This window comes from Polypterus senegalus, chromosome 2 (genome assembly GCF_016835505.1).
Source record: "Polypterus senegalus isolate Bchr_013 chromosome 2, ASM1683550v1, whole genome shotgun sequence".
NCBI lineage: Eukaryota > Metazoa > Chordata > Cladistia > Polypteriformes > Polypteridae > Polypterus > Polypterus senegalus.
The window spans coordinates 79,645,882-79,667,982 of record NC_053155.1 but is presented as its reverse complement, the minus strand read 5'-3'; the positions used below and the strand labels follow the sequence as shown (position 1 = coordinate 79,667,982).

At 40.2% G+C, this 22,101-nt stretch overlaps 1 protein-coding gene across 1 annotated transcript in view; it reads right to left on the bottom strand.

The window, feature by feature from the left end:
- Window positions 1-22,101, bottom strand: part of b4galt4 (UDP-Gal:betaGlcNAc beta 1,4- galactosyltransferase, polypeptide 4) — a 32,416-nt gene that overhangs the window by 6,000 nt on the left and 4,315 nt on the right. Inside the window, exons 2-5 of the mRNA XM_039744074.1 lie at window positions 9,445-9,967; window positions 3,540-3,772; window positions 3,157-3,344; window positions 2,843-2,965 (exon numbers count right to left, since the gene is read on the bottom strand). Coding sequence (XP_039600008.1) covers window positions 2,843-2,965; window positions 3,157-3,344; window positions 3,540-3,772; window positions 9,445-9,715 — 815 coding nt within the window. The 5' untranslated portion in view covers window positions 9,716-9,967. The remainder of the gene's footprint in view (window positions 1-2,842; window positions 2,966-3,156; window positions 3,345-3,539; window positions 3,773-9,444; window positions 9,968-22,101) is intronic.

The following is a 22,101-nucleotide window of genomic DNA, read 5'->3' as shown; positions in this document are numbered from 1 at the left end:
CATATTGTTTGTTTTATGTCCTTTATTTAATCATCATTCTTAGCACGTTTTTGTAAATTATTTCTTTTATTATTTAGTTTTGTTATTACTGTTGCTCACATAAGTGCCAAACCTTGAACAGCTTCACAGATCCCTTCTTTGTCTGTGTTATGTTACGTCATATTTGTGAGCCTCTCCCAGCGTTCATTGTGTTGACTGTGAGAGGAGAAGTTGAACCAGCAGAGTTTCAGCACTCTCTTGTTTTTCTGTTTTAACATTTCAGCCTGTTAACAATAAACATTAACAGATAAAGGAGTTCTGTGTGATTTCATTATCCTTTTGTGGCAGTTCACAAAAAGTGAAACATTGTGAGCTTCAGAGGTTAACCAGATTCAAAGCTGGAGCACAGCAGTACAGCAAGTGCAGTGAACATCAGTTACAACGGGATAACTTATAGGCACAAGTGATCACATTCACTTTCCTTTAACCCACCATTCTGCTTGATCACCTTCATTTTTGTTAGTTAAACCTCTTATATCATTGAAAGATGCTGAGAACTTAATTCACGCTTTTGTTTTCAGTAGACTAGATTACTGTAACACACTCCTCTCAGAACTACCCAAAAAAGACATTAATCGATTGCAACGAGTGCAGAATACAGCTGCTAGAATCCTAACTATGAAAACAAAATCTGAGCACATTTCTCCAATTTTGATGTCACTACACTGGCTACCTGTGTCATTCAGGATTGACTTTAAAATACTGCTTATGGTTTACAAAGCCGTAAATAATCTCGCTCCATCTTATATATCAGAGTGTCTGACATCTTACATTCCAAATCGTAACCTTAGATCCTCAAATGAGTGTCTACTTAGAATTCCAAGAGCTAAACTTAAAAGAAGTGGTGAGGCGGCCTTCTGCTGCTACAGTATGCACCTAAAAACTGTAACAGTTTACCAATAGTAATTCGCCTGGCTGATACGGTGGAGCGCTTTAAAAAAAAACTGCTAAAAACACAATACATTAACATGGCTTTCTCATAACTTCATTTTAATTTAATCCTGATGCTCTGTATATTTAATTAATTATCATAACTATTCATGGTGGCTCCAAAATCCGTACTAGCCTCACTCTTCTGTTCTTCTTCCGGTTTTCTGTGGTGGTGACCTGCGCAACCACCACCTAATCAAAGCACCATGATGTCCTTACATTGAAGGATTAAAGGCCAGAAGTCCACGTGACCGTCATCATCAAGTTCTTCTAAGAGAACCCTGAATACAATGAGGACTGATCATTTCTGTTAGGCAGAATGCCTAGAGGGGGCTGGGCAGTCTTGTGGCCTTGGAACCCCTGCAGATTTTATTTTTTTTCTCCAGCCGTCTGGAGTGTTTTTTGTTTTTTCTGTCCTCCCTTGTAATCAGACCTTAACATTAATTTAATTAATGTTAATTAGTGTTCTCTGATTTTAATTCTTACTTTGTCTCTTTTCTCTTTCTTCATCATGTAAAGCACTTTGAGCTACATTATTTGTATGAAAATGTGCTATATAAATAAATGTTGTTGTTGTTGTATTTTTGTGTTGAGATCAATTGCCTTTTTTCTTGTAATTGCAAGGCAGATGTAACTGAACGTAATCAAATCTACTGCAGGTAATAAAATGAGATTGAGATTAATGAGTCATGGTATATGCAGCTGGCGTGGTGAAAACTGTTGTTTGCCCGTGAGATGCAGTAGGGTAGTAAATCGAATGGTCGTACGACACATAGGTCGTAAGTCGAAGAATACCTGTATAGCCTGCTGTGTATTCCTCTACATCAATGCAGCCCACTGGAGTAGTAGCCTCTCTAAACTATGACCAGTCAGTACACTCAAAACAGTCCTGGAGTGCTGAGACCGCCCCCTCAGGACACACCCTGATGTCTCTCTGGACCGGTTTAGTGTGTTTGAGCAGAGAACTGTAGGCTGGGATCATTTTCACAGGGATTTGGTCGGAGTTACTGAAGTGGGGATGGGGCTTAGCTCGGTAAGCGTCTTTAATGCTGGTGTAAACATGGTCTAAACTGTTATCACCCCTGCTGTAAACACCACCATAGCCGAACAGTATCTAGAGACTACTGTAACATTTGTGCACCACTCATTGTTGATATAAATGCACACCTCATTTCTTACCGTCCAGCTGCTCTGCCGAGTCCACAATGCCTTTGTACAACCAAGTTTCAGTAAAAATCAAAGCACAACAGTCCTTCATGTCCCTTTAAATAATCCATTTTATTGTGCAAAGATCACGTATTTACTAGTAGAAGCAACTGGACAGCGGGTCTTGCTGGATTTACTCTTAGCTTAGTATGAATGTCTGCCCCCTTTCTGTGCTTTCGGGTTAGGTTACACTGTTTTCAGGTGAACTTCCACAGACTAGCAGTCCCACGCTGGTCCAAGGTCCCGTGGCCCACTCTGCAAAGTAAGTGGAACTCTCACATGCTTTTCAGGACCGTTGCGTCTAGTGTTGTTTTGTTCCATTTTTAGCATTGTAGAAGAATTTTACGATCATACAATACAAGAACACTCAGGCAATGAAACATCAGTAGAACACAGACAATAACACAAAACATTTACCACCAATGTCGAGTCGCACAGAAAGGCCGCCGTGCAGACATCCGCTCACACTACAATCTTTTTTGACTGAATGTGCTGTTAAACGTATTGGTACAGTTGATATAATAAGCACAGTTTATAAATAATACCGAAGCCTTTACCAACCAAAATAACTATGCCACTATTCCTCTCAGTTCTGCTTTGAGACCAGAATTTGTACTTTAGAATGTAGGATCAAAAATTAATAAAAAATAAAAAGAAAAACACTTACCTTATCCTGAGGTCATCGTCTTCTGCACCCCAGCCCCAGTATGTATTGGAAAATCCATTCACTTTTAAAAATTGCTCTCTTGTCATTGCAGTAACACCCCCAAAGTATCCTTTATACCGCAACCTGTTTAGAAAAATAAATTATTTATCTAAAATGCTAGTTAAGTAAACTAAAGCTCCATAAATAAGGAGCTCTGACTGTAACAGTCTCTGCTAACTTCAGCAGATGACTGAATTATTTTGTTTCAGGATCCTGTTCAGCTTATATTAACTTTGCCCACAGATAGGCTCATGCGGTCTTGGCTCTGGACTTGCCTATATCCTGTAGCATTCCTTCCCACCACCAGATGCTTGGGCTGGCGGTCACACTGGTACAGGTTGTAATCATTTTCAGGCACCAGATCAACATCATGGAAAATAAAGCAGTCCCACTCAAAATCCTTCAAAGCCTCTAGGTAGCCTACATTAAGTAGCTTGGCTCGGTTGAAAGTGACATGACCAGCCTGGAACAAAACAAAAACTTTGAAGTAAGATGGAATCCTAATAGTCTCTTCGAATATTCAGAACCAGTCTTGGTTAGCAGACAACCCAAACAGAGGTATCACCTCTAAACCAATATTTCCAAAAAAAAAAAAAACCACCCACCACAAGACATACTTCACAATTTCCCGATCCACATATTCCCCTTCAGAAATTACCTGGTGGATAACATATATGCCATAGTGTAGTTGCTGCCGTTGCAAGAAAGGGTGCAAATTCTGCAGCAGGTAGAGAAGATGCTTTTCTCTGTTCCGGTGTGGGATGAGAATAGCAACACTCTGCAAAGGGTGGCACTCCTTTGGTTGGTATTGCCCATTTGATACCTCTGGGTTTTCAATCTCCACATCATGAAGAGTCAATGATGGCCTGAAAGACAGGGCAATAGCTCCCCCTGGAAATATAAACACACAAAGGTGTACATTGAAGAAATAAACTTGTCAAGTGCTTGCACAAATACATTATGGGATAGCATCAGAGAAAATGCTTGCATACACCAACAGCATAAAAAAGCCAAAAAATGGTAGAGGACTAATAGGCTCACTGCAGCAAGTAGGCTTCACTACTAGTCTAATACACTTGACAAAAAGGATTGCAGGCTGAGCTCCATCTTGAGCTGCTCCACTGTCCTATGGGACTGCACCTACATTTGTACTCTACTGAATACTAGTGCAGTGAAGAAAAAACAAAAAAGTGTCACAGCTACTGTGACCCCAATGCCCTCCCCACCACCACCAAATACCCAAGCCATCAGTTCACAAGAAAACCTATCAGCTGACTACCTACACTCAGAAAAAATATGACCCTTGCTTAACATAGAGCTGACACCATTTACATTTAGTTTCTCACTTGCCGTGGGCCTTAAAGGCTGGCATAACATTACACAACTTCGAGGTCAGGAGTATGTCACACTTAATGACTACAGGTGGTGGATCTCACTGCTCTGAGGATGTCAGATTACAGAACTAGAAATAGCAGGGATGACAAGTGACAAGTCTGCCCCACGACTTGTCAGCACTGTTTCAGATTTCCTACTGCTCCATGAACACATTACAAGATTTGGGATGCTCCGATCAAGTTTTTTTTTTTTTTTTTTAAGGCCAATACGGATTTTCTTTCCCTTTATCCCTTTAAAATCTTTTAACGCTAATCTCTTGAATAACCAGACAAACAGAAGTCTTGTTTTATATTAAAGTGTATTTTTATAGTTAAACTACAGACCACAGGTGGTAAATGTTCATTTTTATTAAGCTTATTGTTCAGTGATCATAAAAATACCAAAATAAATAACATTTCCTTAAAATGCATACTTTAATAAAATATGTACAAAAAAATGTATCCATAATACATATGTCAAAGATGAAAATAAAATGCTTTTTATAATTACAAGCTGTCATATTGTTTATTTTTTCTGTAATATTTCTGTAATATATAATTCTGTAAAAAAAAGCTTAATAAAAAAAAGTAGTTCAAATGTTCATAAGTTGTTTATCAAGAAGACACGAGACTAACATCCTTAAAACATGTTTATAAGTAAAAGATGCATTTTGCTGTTAAGCTAACAAGCCTAATGTTTACTAAGCAGCAATTTCAAATTTGTCTTTTATCTTTTCCTTTTTTAACTAAAAATGTAAGATGCCTCAATTAAAATAAATCTGCTGTCCAAACTCAAACAGTGTCTGTTTTAATTTAAAGGCTAAAATAAAAAGGTTTAAATTACTTAAAGTACCCTTTCTTGCCATTTGTCTAATTGCCCAAAATGACCCCTCTGATTCTGTTTTCTCAGTTTATTGCTCCACTTTCTTTAACGTAAAGTAAATGTAAAACAAGCCTCAACTCTTTTGTTTACACTGCAGGAAGTTTGCTGCCAAAAAAAAAAAAAGACATGCCGCCAGCTCAACTACCATAATATCTTGCACGAAGGAGCACTGCATCTAAATAAGACGGCCTGAAAAGGTCGATTTTTGTGACTAAGTATTTTTTAATGAAAATCGCCAATTTAGATCAGAACCCCTACTTGACACATTTAGGTAACCAATCAACATGAAGATTTTTGGGTTGGCTCTAAAGTTTCACACAGCTCTCCTCGATTTGCAAAGTCCACTACACCCATTTTCCTTCATTTATCGAGGCCATCACCACTCTACCCTGTTCTTCTTTTTCTTGTAGGTTTGATTAAGCTCGTATTGTTTGGTTGGCACTGTGCATAATGTACTTGTGGCTGAGCATCACTCACTCACTCACTCACTCACTCATACACACACACGCATTGCATTGTACTTCTGGCTGAGCTTTCCTTGGTTGTTTCCCATACACAGGAGCCTGTCCCTATGTTGCAAATCAGAATGATTGAATCGCCTCTTTCACATTTCTCGTGTGTCAACTTTTGTCTGCACTGGAATCCACTTTAGTGACTTAAGACAGCATCAAACCTGTGGCTTGTCACTGACCACTATGCCCGAGTCCCTGGCAATGTCACACTACATGATTGTCAGAGATTGTCCAAAACCGAAGTGTAAAGTGTGATTTGAGTTTACCTCTGCACAAGGAATTGCTTATTGATGCTATTTCTACTTCCACGTGCTGTGCAATGCAAAAGCTACCCCAAAGCTACAAAGGAGAAAACTCATGAAAGCGCTGTGGAACTCCTGCCTTTAAGTCAGAATTCGTAATGCCAAGCACATCGGAGCTTATTTGAATGTTCACTAGCATTATCAATTTATAAAAAGATTTCGCTTGAGATGAAACACAATCTGTCTTTAATGCAGCATTCATTATCCAAAAACCACATCTGTGCAGAAGTTCTTTCTGTCAGTGTGCTTTGTATCACTGATCAAAATTTAATCATGTCTGAGGATTCTCCCAATCCATGCGGCTAAGTAATGGTCAGACATCTCTCCACACCAACTCTATTGTTGATTACATCTGCTAAGCATTGCAGTATTTTTCTGTGACACGTCATCAAGAGACTCAGGAAAAGTATCAAGGATGTGTTTTTGTGCCTGGGCCATGTTTTTGTATGGGTATCTGAGAGGCCATATTAATGTTTACTAAATGCCATCTGTTGGTTTGCACTGCTTTAACGCAGACAGTAATAAAATGCACTGCTTTCAGTGTGTTGTATGTTGCTGCATGCATTATGAAGTGTATACCAACCTGTAGGACTTAGCAAATGCAGGCACTGCAAATCCGAGATGAGTTTATTCATATAGTCTTCTCAGTACTCAAAGTGCTTCACAAAAATGTGAAGGCACAATAGAGTTAGAAGAGCTGGTAAAGTTCAATAAGAAACACTGGATATGAGCTAGCATAAAAGCATGAAACCACAAATAAAAATAAAGTTCTGTTTTAGCACAAGAAACCAATAAACTGAAATAAAAATACACAATGCTAGACAACAAATAACACTATTTATGACACAAAGTCCCATCATATGAAACGGGGCAGAGGGGTTGAACTGAGAGGAAAGTGAAAAATGTCAGTGTTAGTTAAATGCCTTCCTGAACAGATGTTTTGTGTTGTCTTTTGAAAGAATGAAGTGAGTCAGCAAATGTTTTTACTTTAGGGAAAAATAATTCCAAAGAGTGCCACTGTATACAGTGCTAGTTAGTTTTTGGGCACTTCAAAATTGGACCAGACCAGATGAACAGGGCTGCAGACGAAAAGAATGAAAGACGTAATCTTTTTGTCTGTTAACATCAAATGGCTACCCCAACACAGTAATTGAACAATGTCTGTATATGAGACGCTCCAGATCTCAGCAAGCACTCGACTCAACTTAGTCCTTCACCACACTTACCACACGCTCCCTTCTTATTGTGGCGTGTCAGAAAGTATAGCATGTGTCCTGTCCAGATCTGGGATCAAGATAACGCACAAACTGGCAAACACTTTACCAACTGTATTTTTCAATACCACAAGATAAAAAAGAAAAACATTCACTCCAGAGACATGAAACACAGTTTACAGCATCCCATGTAATGCATGCCTAGCAGTATACATGGGACAATCATCTGTAACACTCGCAACACGTATGCAAGAACAATGCAGTGCCATCAGAAGGAAAGACCCAAGGTCTCCAGTTTACACATATACCAGTTCCACCGGACACACATTTAACTGGGAGGACACTGTGAAAGTAAAATTCAAGGCCAGAGCTGGCTGAATATTGGCTCTTTAATGAAAACGCCATTAACGGACACTTGGACTTGAACTCAGCATATGCAGGCTTAAAAAGAAGAAAATCCAAATAAATAATAAAAAAGACTTGATGACCAACACCTTCCGAACCCCAACTTATGAATCCATCCCCCCCACACTTCACCTGCTATATAGCCTTTGATTCCTGTATGTGTAACCATTTTCCTCTGATGATGACACCTGACAGGTTGACAAAAGCTTAGGAATAAAAAACTATTTTAAGATACGCAATTCACTTTCTCCCTTTGTGGATCTCTAGCTACAAATATGCAAACTGTATCACAAACTTCCACTTCCATACATTATATATATTGTGACGGATGGCCGGGGACATGGGTGGGAAGCCCAGTATCTCCCCCTGGACGCTAGATGGCAGCCTGCCTGGGTTGCAGCAGTGCCTCGGACTCCCTCAGGGCTTTGTGGGGGTTGGAGTTCTGTGCAGCTCTGTGGAGTTCCGCAGGCGCCACCAGGGGGTGCTGTAGCAGGAGCGGCTGGCCCCTTTTGGGCACTGGTTTCGACTTACCCAGAAGTGCAGGCGGATGTCGCCAATCAAGCACCTGGAGCACTTCCGGGTACCCAATAAAAGGGAGCCAGCACCCCACCACTCATTGGCCAGAGTCAGGTGGAAGGAGGACAAAGCTGTGGTGGTGGTGGTGGAAGAAGAGAGTGTTTTTGTGGTGTAGTTTCAGTGCTTGGGACTGTGTTGCGGCTGGAGGGATTACGGGGAAGACGTGCCCTCCAGCTAAAGAAAAATAAAAGTCTTTTTTTTTTTATATGTGCCTCCCGTGTCAAGTCTGTGCCTTTCTTACAATATATATATATATATATATATATATATTTACGTAATATCTATCTATTCATCTATTTAAAGAGGTTCTGAAAAAAGCCAAATTGCCCCGGGAACAAATCAAGTGCTATATATCCACATGCAGGAAACTACTGACAAAGACTTACTGGAATACAGCATTAAAAACACAAGTCAAATTAATTCAAATGTCAACTGTCATGAGCTACTGAGGCTTTAAGCTTTCCAAATCTCTCCTTCCTCTTTCACATTTCTCATTTTATTATTTATCATTTACATGTAGTGGTTTCACAATCACTCGAATATCTGTGTAGCTTTACCTCACACATCCCGAAAATGTGCTCTTTAGTTTAAGTGGCAACTCTAAACTGTCCCTGTATGTATAGGTGGGGGTATGCGCAAGTATGCCCTGTGATGGAGCTTTGCCATATCCATGACCAGTTCCTACCTTGTGCCCAGTTCTGCTGTAACAGGCAGCTTAGAAAGTGGGTAGACAAACCGACAACTGAAACCATAATCATTACATTAAGTGGATAAACGCAGATGCTAAGTTTCCCTGTCTGAGCTCTGTATTGTGCTTTTATTGGCCAGTAGTCCAACTCAGTGTCATTTGTTTAATTTAATTCCCCCACTCCAATGTGAGACACTACAAACTAAGACAGTTGTAGCTTACAACTGACTGGTCACATCATCATGCTCTGTTTCTGAGTTCACCATAATGGGGAACAACTGACAAAAAGAAAACCCTTCTTGTTTGGCTGCTTTATGTAAAATCAAAACAAAAAGATACAACTCCCTCAATGCATGCACTGAAATTCAAGCTCTTCTTAATATGTTGCAAGACTTAAAAATTTGCAATATGATCATAAAATACCAAATTATTGTGATAATATTGTTTTGTGGTCTTCCTGGCAATTCCCGCAACATTCAACATTGGCTTAGCTTTGAGGAATCAGCAAATGCGCTTACTCTATCGGCCTGGAGAAAACAGGAAGATGTCAAACAGATGAGGTCAATCTTGAAAAAAAACGATGTATTACAAATGTAGACAAACTACTTACTCAGGTAAGGTGACTGCAGGGGACAGGACTGCAGCGGAACTGCAGTGGTAACAGCCAAAGGCTCAACACTTTGAACATTATTTGCTCTGAACAGGCCTGTGTGCTGAACTTTCCTTGTCAGGGACAGCTCTTTTACAAGCTGTGTAGCATCTCGAATTTCACCAAGACTGCCTAAAGAAGAGATCCATGTCAGGAAAACCACAAAGATGCCAATGAAGAGTAGGAATTTCACCCTCCGGGAGAGGTTGCAGAAACTAGGAAGACAGCCCATACTGCCCAGGAGAGACAAGAACTTGGCTCCTAAACCCAATGGAGGATCGTCTCTACCATCACTTTACACATGATGTTCCAGATGAGGCTGACATGTTGCTCAACCATCATAAAAGTGCAGATAGGGATGATGTGCAGTGAAAGGAAGCATTCAGCCTCTTGGAAACTTGTTCAGCTGCATGCTAATTCTTTGTGCGATTACTGTTCTCAAGGCTTTTGTGTTCATTGCTGTTCTCCAGCTCCACACTTGCAGCTGAAATACAACCAAAACAAATCAGCCATGAAAGTGCACCAAAACTCTACATTCCTCACTCTGAAAACTAAGACAGACAATTATACAGATTACCAATACCACAGTTTAAAATTAGGTGGTAAAAAGTAACAAAAGGTTTAATTAGTACATTTGGGTAACATTCACTAAGACAGGATCTCCCTGTTCAGGAATGGCCAGTTATTTTACCTGGATGTGCTTGTGTCTGCCACCCTGCACAAGACTCTTGCTTTTTCATGAACACCTTCATTTTGAACTCCCATATTGTTCATTAACCATGCTCTGGTCCTGGCTCAACCCATTACTATTATAAAATGACTACAGCAGTTTGGATAGTTCTCAATATTTGAAACTGTGTTTAAGCCAAATACCTTCTAGTAATTACACCCAAACTCAAAAGTTAGACACTACTTGTAACCTTCTACAATCATACAACTAAAGAGGCACACAACACTCAGTGCAATGCATCTGTCTATTCTAGATAGATAAGATAGATACTTTATTAATCCCAAGGGCAAATTCACATCACGGCTAGCGATTAAATGCTGGCTTTATAAAATTCTAGTTTCTCTAAACAAGCAAATTGTTGTAATCACAGAGAAAGCACAGAAGCACACGCAATGGGCTATACATCTTTTAATACACGTCATACACTGTGAGGCTGCCCAAAATGCATGGAGAAGAACCCACAATGAAACAGTTGTGATCTGTAAAACACATTACAAACAACAGTTTTTGATGCTTATGTTCAGTTCGCTCTGGATGCACTTGCACTTTATTTCATTGCCAGTCTCTTCTTTATAGTTTATAAAGATGGACATTCCAAGATTTTATCTGTTTCACAAATGGGACAAATAAGTGTACTGTGTTGTATTTCAATGACCTATTAGAGATTCGTCCACATTTAGTATGATCCTTTATTCAAATCAATTAAAAATAAAATAAATACATTAAGTATATTTGAGCAATTAGGAAAATTATTAAAAGGCAGAGAAAACATTGTAAACCAGATCAGAAAAGTCTACCATTACAGTTAGGCTTGATACAAACTAGCTATCTAATCAAGAGTTCAACAGAACAGTACAGGTAGATTCAGAAAGACAGAAAACATATACAGTGGTGTGAAAAACTATTTGCCCCCTTCCTAATTTCTTATTCTTTTGCATGTTTGTCACACAAAATGTTTCTGATCATCAAACACATTTAACCATTAGTCAAATATAACACAAGTAAACACAAAATGCAGTTTTTAAATGATGGTTTTTATTATTTAGGGAGAAAAAAAATCCAAACCTACATGGCCCTGTGTGAAAAAGTAACTGCCCCCTTGTTAAAAAATAACCTAACTGTGGTGTATCACACCTGAGTTCAATTTCCGTAGCCACCCCCAGGCCTGATTACTGCCACACCTGTTTCAATCAAGAAATCCCTTAAATAGGAGCTGCCTGACACAGAGAAGCAGACCAAAAGCACCTCAAAAGCTAGACATCATGCCAAGATCCAAAGAAATTCAGGAACACATGAGAACAGAAGTAACAGATCTATCAGTCTGGTAAAGGTTATAAAGCCATTTCTGAAGCTTTGGGACTCCAGCGAACCACAGTGAGAGCCATTATCCACAAATGGCAAAAACATGGAACAGTGGTGAACCTTCCCTGGAGTGGCCGGCCAACCAAAATTACCCCAAGAGTGCAGAGACGACTCATCCAAGAGGTCACAAAAGACCCCAGGACAACGTCTAAAGAACTGCAGGCCTCACTTGCCTCAATTAAGGTCAGTGTTCACGACTTCACCATAAGAAAGAGACTGGGCAAAAACGGCCTGCATCGCAGATTTCCAAGACGCAAACCACTGTTAAGCAAAAAGAACATTAGGACTCGTCTCAATTTTGCTAAGAAACATCTCAATGATTGCCAAGACTTTTGGGAAAATACCTTGTGGATTGATGAGACAAAAGTTGAACTTTTTGGAAGGCAAATGTCCCGTTACATCTGGCGTAAAAGGAACACAGCATTTCAGAAAAAGAACATCATACCAACAGTAAAATATGGTGGTGGTAGTGTGATGGTTTGGGGTTGTTTTGCTGCTTCAGGACCTGGAAGGCTTGCTGTGATAGATGGAACCATGAATTCTACTGTCTACCAAAAAATCCTGAAGGAGAATGTCCGTCCATCTGTTCGTCAACTCAAGCTGAAGCGATCTTGGGTGCTGCAACAGGACAATGACCCAAAACACACCAGCAAATCCACCTCTGAATGGCTGAAGAAAAACAAAATGAAGACTTTGGAGTGGCCTAGTCAAAGTCCTGACCTGAATCCAATTGAGATGCTATGGCATGACCTTAAAAAGGCGGTTCATGCTAGAAAACCCTCAAATAAAGCTGAATTACAACAATTCTGCAAAGATGAGTGGGCCAAAATTCCTCCAGAGCGCTGTAAAAGACTCATTGCAAGTTATCGCAGCGCTTGATTGCAGTTATTGCTGCTAAGGGTGGCTCAACCAGTTATTAGGTTCAGGGGCAATTACTTTTCACACAGGGCCATGTAGGTTTGGATTTTTTCTCCCTAAATAATAAAACCATCATTTAAAAACTGCATTTTGTGTTTACTTGTGTTATATTTGACTAATGGTTAAATGTGTTTGATGATCAGAAACATTTTGTGTGACAAACATGCAAAAGAATAAGAAATCAGGAAGGGGGCTAATAGTTTTTCACACCACTGTACAAATCCTAAGTAGTCCCAAGATGGTTTATGTATTGGTTTCTCTTCAGTGTCCTTCAAGCCATGGTGCACTCTGCTCATAGCATGGTGCAGTGCAAGTCCAGCCAGAGTGTTCGTGGCAACTTACATAGTTCAGGAAAATTCCATTAACAATTTAATTAAACTTTTTTTAATATACTGTTAAGACATTTGCCAGTAATGAGAACAAATAAGTACTTTATTCTTGTTTAAGTGCTCTTACTTAAATAATTAATTTACAGAACAGTATGTTAATTCTCTCCTTACAAGTTGCACACACTTTCTTCCTTTAAAGATCTGACAGGCAATCACAGTCTAAAAAATGTGTTCAATCAAACCACCACCCCTTACCCTCATTTAAATATATGTAAAATGTACATTTTTTTAAATAAAATTTTAAATCTCAGTTTTTTGGCTAAAATGACAGGCCTAGTGACTTTTGATGAAACTGGCCTTAGAGGAACAGGTTTTGCACTTGGCAAATGCTTGTATATACATATAACACAAAGGGAAAGATTTGTGACAAAGTTAGAATTTTAGTTTTGACTTTAACGAGAGGTCAAGCAAATGGACACCTTTTATTGGCTAACTAAAAAGATTACAATATGCAAGGTTTCGAGACACCTCAGGCCCCTTCTTCAGGCAAGATGCAATACAGAAACTGGAATTCCCTGTGTTGATATAGACACAAGGACAGATACAGCATTGGAAAACCTTTAAGGGTGTACTCACACTAGGCACGTTTGTTCCGAACTGTGCCCAAGTGCAACTGTCCCCCCTCCCTACTCTTCCGCTGGCCTGCAGTCACACTGCATTTAATGTTCTGGGTCTGGGCATGCTTTCGTCATCGACATGTAACTTCATGTAAAGCCAAAACAAGATCCGAACACGGATTGACAGCATGCACGTAAAAACAATTTTTCGTATTTTGTGGTTGTTCCAGATTTGTGTATGACAGGATAACACACTATCCTCTTACAGATTTATTGAGTGTGCAATGCAGCATTTTGCTGTTAATCATGCTGCACATATGAGAAGATTTTTACGGTAACAAATGATGAGGGAGGAATTTGCAGCTTTTCTTGCAAACTACAATTCATGTTTATGCGTTTTTAACTCAAAAATGCATTGAATGAAATGAGAATTGCAATATCTGACTTGTCACATCATTGACGTCATGTCTGTTTTCTGTGCTCAGGCACATTTAGCGATCAAGTTGTTCCAGAATGCTACTGAACCGTGTTCGGGCCCACCTGTGGGCAAGGCCGCGGTACAGTTGACCTGACACAGAGGGATCGCAATAGTCAAACAAACTAGACTTTGTGGGGTTACATGCGGATAAGCATGCTCAGGCACATAACGAATAACCAGTTTGAGTACACCCTAAGTGAGACATCTTAGATGTAAAAAATTAATAGAACTCTCCAGGCTAAGATTCATTTAGCGAGAGAGGAGAACAATGTATGGTCAAGATCTTTTGATAAGAAAACTGTCCAACAAAGTCTTTTGACGTTTTTGATTTGTTTTTCCATACAATGTGGATCTGTAGTCAGGTTTTATGGGTCAGTCAAAGAGATGTCAGTCAGCGAACAATCCTCATATCTGGTTATAAAACTCTTGTCTCTATTTAAACCATGTTGTAATGTGTTAAATTTTAGCATAAGTTTAACTTCCCATTCTTTTCTCTCTTGCTTTGTTTTAAAGTTGCCCATATGCACTGTGACATGAGTTTTATGGCCAGATATGAGGATTGTTTACATCTTTCTGACTGTCCAAGACAACCTGACTACCAATCCACTTTGTATGGAAAAAGCCATCAAAAACTTCAAAAGACTGTTTTGCACAGTTATCTTATCAAAACATCTTAACTATACATTTGCTCTCATCTCTCACTAAATGAATCTTAGCCTTGACGGGTCTATTAATTTTTTACATCTAAGGGCCAGTTTATACTTTACGCTCAGAATGCGTACGCTCCCGCATCATGGCTGCCACACGTTCCCAGCGTTCATTTCACGTGTCCTCTGAGCAGGTCCTCAGAAATTAACGCAACGCGTGCGCGAGTTGCAGTACCAGCAAAAAGTCGGGGGGGGTGGTGGGGGGCGCAGTGTTCTAAAAGTCGGAATGTGATATCAGAGTCTCTGTTTACTATCTACATGTGACAGAAAGCCGCTTTGTGGATCCTACGAGATCGATGTGCGCACTTCGATGTTTAATGTATGGTTCGAATGTGGTGAAGCAAAATGCCAACATACAGATGCATTCGTGGTGCTTTTATATTCAAGCGTTGCATATTCCCTATCGTAATGACACGATACATTTTAAAAGTCTCACATACCGTCTTTTGTGCCGTCTTTTTTTTTTTGCAACTTCACAACAGCAACATAACGTACAGCGCTGTACTTGAGCCTCTGGGAAAAAAATTAAGGACTTGGTGAAAACCTTTATTTTGTGATTAAAGTGGAAATTTCGGCTCTAATTTCGAAATGTCCACTTTAACCTCGTAGTTTACTTTATCATTAAAGCAGACCGTTGTAAACGTCATTCCAGTTTTTAATCGCTATGGCAAGCAGCAATAGATTACCACACAGAACACATTAAATGTATGATATTCCTGCACATTTAGAATCTTTAGATTTATACTTGATATCACTTTCATGATGAAATGCATTAAAGTGAGTATGTTACATTTTACAGATAAATAGTTAATTTTGTTTAAATAATGAATACTGTTAATAATTACATACATGGGGGTAACACGGTGGTGGAGCGGTAGCACTGCTGTCTCACAGGGAGTCACAACGCTGGTATCCCCTGCTTGGATTCCACACTGTGCTCCAGTTTCCTTCCAAAGATATGCAGATTTGCTGCAGCTAAAATGACGCTGGTGTATGTAAGCACTTGTATTCACCTTGCAATGAGCTGAGGCCCCATCCAGGGATTGTTTCTCACTCGTGCCCAATGCTTGCTGAAATGGACACGTCCCTGGATTGATGGATTTAATCAATTAACATCCTTTTCAGAGACATTGCGGTAAGGTGTCATTGGAATTTAATGGGTGTTCTAGGCAATTCACAACACAGAGAAGCCGAACATGTTCTCACAGTGATAATATCTCGCACTGCCACCTGGTGGATTCCTCCAGATGTACGTAAAGTATGTACGCAAGTATAAACAGTACAACGCTTGCGTCCGCTGCTGCACGCATTGCGTCTCATGAAGTATAACCCCGGCCTAAGATGTCTCACTTAAAGGTTTTCCAATGCTGTATCTGTCCTAGTGTCTACATAAACAGAATGAATTCCAGTCTCTCTATTACATCTTGCCTGAAGAAGGGGCCCGAGTTGCCTCGAAAGCTTGCATTAGTTAGCCAATAAAACGTGTCATTTCTCTTGACTACTCATTACATCCATAATGGCTAACACGGTACAACACCCTAGTTTTGACTTTTTAATGGATTTATATGTATATGTTGTAGGCTTCCTGAATACAATGTGATCACTTTTGGAGTGATCTCTGTCTTTGTGTTTGTTTCCAAGATAATTCTTCTTTTTCACCTTCAATATTTTACTAGTACAAATCACACCTTTTTGTGGGAAAAGTTATGTGCTGGACATACTGTACATTTTATATATGCACCAAATATTGTTCAGGTATTGAAATAGACTTCTATAAATGATGAAAAATGGGATATAAAAGGCTCAAAAACCTAAATATACCCATAAATATGAACATGAACATAAAGGTTACAGTACACAAATTTAAAGAACATATTGAAAGTCAGCAAAACCACACACAACCTATTTAAAAATGAAGCCAGTAAATAGATAATAAATCACCACAGTTGGCAATGTGTGTGTGTGCATTTAGGGGTAACCAAATTAAATTCCTGCTCATATACAGTACAGTGCCTTTGGGGTATGCTTTGAAGTCTTGTTTGTTCCAGCCTAAGAGTAATACAAACATGTTATTTAAACAGAAAAAAAATCATAGTCTGCATTGCAAACTGAAACTCATGAGGAAAAAAATTACAAGCATAAGAATATATTTCAACATTAACTTTAGTATTGCACAAATACACTGTTCACGTGTCAAAATTCAAGGTTTAATTTCCTCTTTGTGTTTTACCATATGCCTGCTGTATTTCTCTATGGATGGTGTAGAAAATGCATTTGTTGCTTATAATTGATCTTGCACAAAACATTTAACAAAAATATTGGACAGCAACAATGGTTAGTAAAATAGGATTTGGTAACTACATTCAATCATAAATAAAAAAAAATTAACCACCAAAATAGTTTAAAAGAGTCCAACCTAAACCACACAGATATCAGAACAAGTCAGTAATTTCATAGGTCGAGAGCATTCATACTGATGAATTTAAGACTAATAATACATTGGCTGCTGCTGCAATAAATACAAACCAGCAAAGATCCAAAAGATGTATACTGCACATGTTGATTTAGAAATTGACACAGAGTTCAGTCCTCACCAAACGAGTGCCACACAACCTCAGTTCACTGCTGGTACACTACCAATAGATACAGTATCTATTCCCTTCACTGGTTAAAAAAACAAAACAATATATACAGTATGTCTACTCCCATCAGAAACTGTGTTCAACATTTTCCTCGTCTTGGATATGCATTGCCCTCAAAGTGTAGCAAACTAGACTTTGCCCATACAATCGTCTCTCTAGCATCAGTAAGTTTTATGACAGTCCCACAGGTGCTGCAGTGGCCATGGCATGCGCATTTCCAACAATCACCTTCCACTGCAGTCAGTACAGGGTAAAGTGGGCAAACTCTTCCAATTTCTAGCAAAACCTCTTTCCTTCAGTGTTGAACAGCTGGTCAGGTAGTTTTTGGCAACCTTACAACCCTGTGGGTGCTTTCATTGTAAAAGTCTTTTTGTGGTGTCCATTTGGCATACATGCTGACACTATACAGAAGCTGCATCTCTTTGATCTTCTTCTGTATTGTTAGATGCTGGAAGCATTCTTGCAAAATCAAGGAACTGGCGATTGACTTATCAACTAGGATATTGATTTACTCACTGAATGCGAATGAAACTCTGTCGAAGGTGCTTTTCAATTCATAAACATGACAATGGCAGCTGTCTGCATCATTTTTCTTAAAGACCGGGACAATATAAGTTTGTTGTAGATAATCACTGCAAAGGACCTTGGAGAGTTAAACCTATAAATCCAAGAGTCTTATCTTTGAGGTGTTCCTCTTTATTCATAATAGCTACAGATGGGGCTGGATTGTCAACCTCCTGGTCCAAGGCTAGAGGTGGTTCAAAGTTTAAAAGCAAATGGAAGTATTGTTTCCACCATGTTACAGCCTTCTCTTTAGTCTTTACAGCTCAACCCATGTAATACCAGATGGTTGCACTTAGTCAAGTGTACTTAAAAGAGAACACTTTCAGTGGCAAGACAAGAGTTTTTTGATCGCCACTGCCAGCAGCTACTAACATATACACATTTGTAGTGTTCCAAAAACTTTTTTTTATCATGTGGCAGACCAGTTTTGTTAGCTACTTTACTTTTGTTGGATGCAACAGCTTGGCAGCATTCCTTTGTTGTATTATTTGCAGTGTGCTCTTCAAAGTGCACAGAAAGTTTGATAGCCTCAAATGTGCAAAAGACTACCAGTACAGTTGGTGGTGGACTGGTCAGTACCTAAACCATCCATCCATCCATTATCCAACCCGCTATATCCTAACTACAGGTTCACGGGGGTCTGCTGGAGCCAATCCCAGCCAACACAGGGCGCAAGGCAGGAAACAAACCCAGGGCAGGACGCCAGCCCACCGCAGGGCACCCACACACCAAGCATACACTAGGGACAATTTAGGATCACCAATACACCTAACCTGCATGTCTTTGGACTGTGGGAGGTAACCAGAGTACCCTGAGGAAACCCACGCAGACACGGGGAGAACATGCAAACTCCATGCAGGGAGGACCCAGGAAGCGGACCCGGTTCTTGTACCTAAACCAAGGGCTGCAAATGATTTTTTACAAAATGAACATAAACAGATGAATTCCATCGTCATTTAGGATGCTTCACCCAGACTTAACCAAGGTCTCTTCCCAAGCCTGGATTGCTGGACTGGTCATTGAATTTTCCTTTTAATGTGATAGGACCTTTCTTTGGCAAGTCATATGTGATATCTTGAGGCGCTTTTCCACTGCATAGTACGGCACAGCACGGTTCAGTACAGCTCACCTTGGTTCGGCTCAGTTCGGCTCGGTTTGCGTTTCGACTGCAGTTTAGTACCACTTTAGAGTGGGCGGGATTATTCACGTGTCATTATAGTTGCGCCGCCTCTACTGCCGTGACACCGTGGAACTTTTACAACAACACGCAGACAACGACAACACTTTAGCTCGACGACGCACAAGGGTAAGCATCTAAAAAAAGCACATCACTAGCTAACTTTTATCACTGTTGCAAAGCATAAAATGAACTTAACTGCCAGTGTAACATTAAAATGCTGATTCTGTATATTACAGATCTTCCACATTTTGCAAAAAAGTCGCCGCAACAGACCATCTGTTTGGACATATAACCGTGCTTCAGAGTGGTGGGATGTGATTGTTCCCGGTTTTACAAACACTCAGTGGCTGGAGAACTTTCGAATGTCTGAAGAAACATTCATCCACTTATGCAACAAACTGCGTCCAGCGATGGAGAGACGGGACACAGACTTCCGCGTGTGTGTACCTTTAAAGAAAAGTATAGCCAGTGACGCAGTAATGACGATTTTCTCCGGCCAATCAGTGACCAGCAGAGTTTACACGTCACATTTTGGTAACGGTTCGGCACGCTTGGAACCTCGGCTGAGGTGGTACTAAAAAAAGGACCAGGTACTGTTCCCAGTGGAAAACCCCCCAAAAGTGAGCTGAACTGAACCGTGTCGTGCCGTACTATGCAGTGGAAAGGCGCCATTGGAGTTTGGTGTAAAGGTGGTCCTTTTCATCCTTTTTCATCAGTGACAGGGGCAGTCCCGAAGAAAGTGAGCACCACATTGTGACCTGAGAGAAGTGCAAGAGATATGTTGCATGCTTTGAAGTTATCTTCAGTGACACTGCACTCCAACAGAGTAAATCAATGGCACTGAAGTGTTCCTTAAAGCCAGGGCCTTGCATTCTTAGCTAGGTCAAGACAGGGAGGTTATTGTTACATTTTAGGAGCCCATTATAGATTTTTTCTATGTTGCCCACCTCCGTGGCTGTCTACACATTCCACATGGCAAGTTTAGGCAGCTCTTCAGTATCATAATCTGTGGCTTGGGCTGGCTATCTACATCCCAAGTACTGCTATAAATATCCAGTGTGACTGTACGACAGCAATTTTCCAGCCTGCCACTACTCTGGCTTGTCATGTGTTGCCACTACATGGCACTATGAACTAACAGTGGAGAAAAAAGTCTGATATGTACATCAATAGTTTCAAATATGAATGTACATTAACAATTTTAAATAAAATAATATAATTCTGTGACTCAGCAGACATTGCATCTTGTTAACTCCAAATTCAATCAAAGTTACAAAAGAGCCCTGTTTAACAAAACTCATAGGTAGACACGCAAGATCTTCACAGGAGAACATAGTGCTTCTTTGTGTGCCATGGTGGGTGATACAAAGTATGAGCACGGGGCACAGGGTATCTAAGTCTTTCTCTCACATTTAATGCTACACATAGCGGTAGACAATTCTGGTCTGGCTGGCAACTCTACGTGCAAAAGAGGCAGAGACTTTTTTTAAAAAGTCCAAGTCCATTATTTCTTCCTAAATAAAGCAGGTTTAAAAATGTTATGCTTACCCCTTTCAACAGAACACATTTGTCAGGTCTGAGTGATGGAGTGAATGGTCTGGCATCGCAGCCTGGATCGAGGATATTTTCCTACCCAGCTGGGAGACCATAATGGAAGGAAACACTGCAATCACAGTGTAACCCAGCTAGGAGGGTCCTTGATTTCTCTCCCAGTCAGGAGCAACAAATAATAGATGGACAAGGGACAACAGGATTCAGTTCATCTCCCAACATGAGATGTTCCAGTGCTCCTCTGAGTCCCAGTTTAGACACTCACAAGGTTGCCTGTGACCTGAAGTTTGGAAAGACAACCGTGTTGAGGTCCTTGAGTGCCATGGAATGGTGCTATCAGGAATGAACCTCCCTGTTTTGGGGAACTTCTGCATTACCGAGAAGGGCTTCCATCATACAATGCTGTGACATCGGAAGCTCTCCTTGGTCCACCATAAAAGGAATCAATCTCATCTGCATCAGGGAGTCAGAGTCAGGAGGAAAAGGACACAGAGGAGGGAAGGTGCTGATTTGTGTGTTATATGTGCTGGACTGCCTTAAACCATGGGAAGGTATTATTGTAAAATAAATATCATTTTATTTAACCTAAAATTGTGTTTGACTGAGTAGTACCTGGTGTTTGGGGTTCTGGGGAGCTCCCTTGTGGCCACACTGGTAATACATTTTTATCACAGTGAAAACCGTACTGTGGGCTAAACCACCTTGTGATGGTGCACTCCGCAAAAGGCACTGTATAAAAGACAGACTGAGCAAACTCCCACCAGTAACTGATCAATGGTCTGCCTGACGGCAAAACAGCACATGGGACAGCACACTTTTCAACTAGATACAGCATGGGAAATTGCTAAAAAGGTAGGACTGATTTTATTAGGCTGAAAACAACCACAGGGCTAGGCAAGAAGTACATCAAATGTGTCTAACGTAAACACAATTGCACAGATTTTGTTATACTTTTGTCCATTCACTAGTTTGTTTAAACTTTACGTTCTAAATTTCATGTTGTTGAAGGCTGCAGACAACTCTGGCAAAAATAGGTACAAGACGAGAGTTACATACTTCTAAGACCTAGACTATGGCTGCAATTCACAATAAGTATCTCTTGCAGCTCAGGCACACACCACAGGAGATCCATAAACATGACTGACCTTGTGAAACAAAGGCACCTTTATGAGATACCCTGACGGCATGCCAGATGCATACTAACCTCTGGGCATTACGCCAGTGTATATCTGCAAAAAGCTGTGACCCAACACCCACCAACCCCTTCTACAAGCTCCCACTGAGTGGCAATCAGTTTGCATAATGCCCCAAAACCACCCCTCTTACACTGCTGGAACTGAATCTCAAGGGCTCAAGATGCATACAAATCGGATATGTTACAGACAAGACTACAAGTTATACCGGGGCAATAGTGATGAACAACCTCAGAACTAGGGTCTTACAATTCTATGCCATTCTGTCAAGTGAAACGGTTACGTATGTACCTTAGATATATTGCTAAAGCGAGGCCACCTACTATAAAGTTTGTACCTCAGCATAG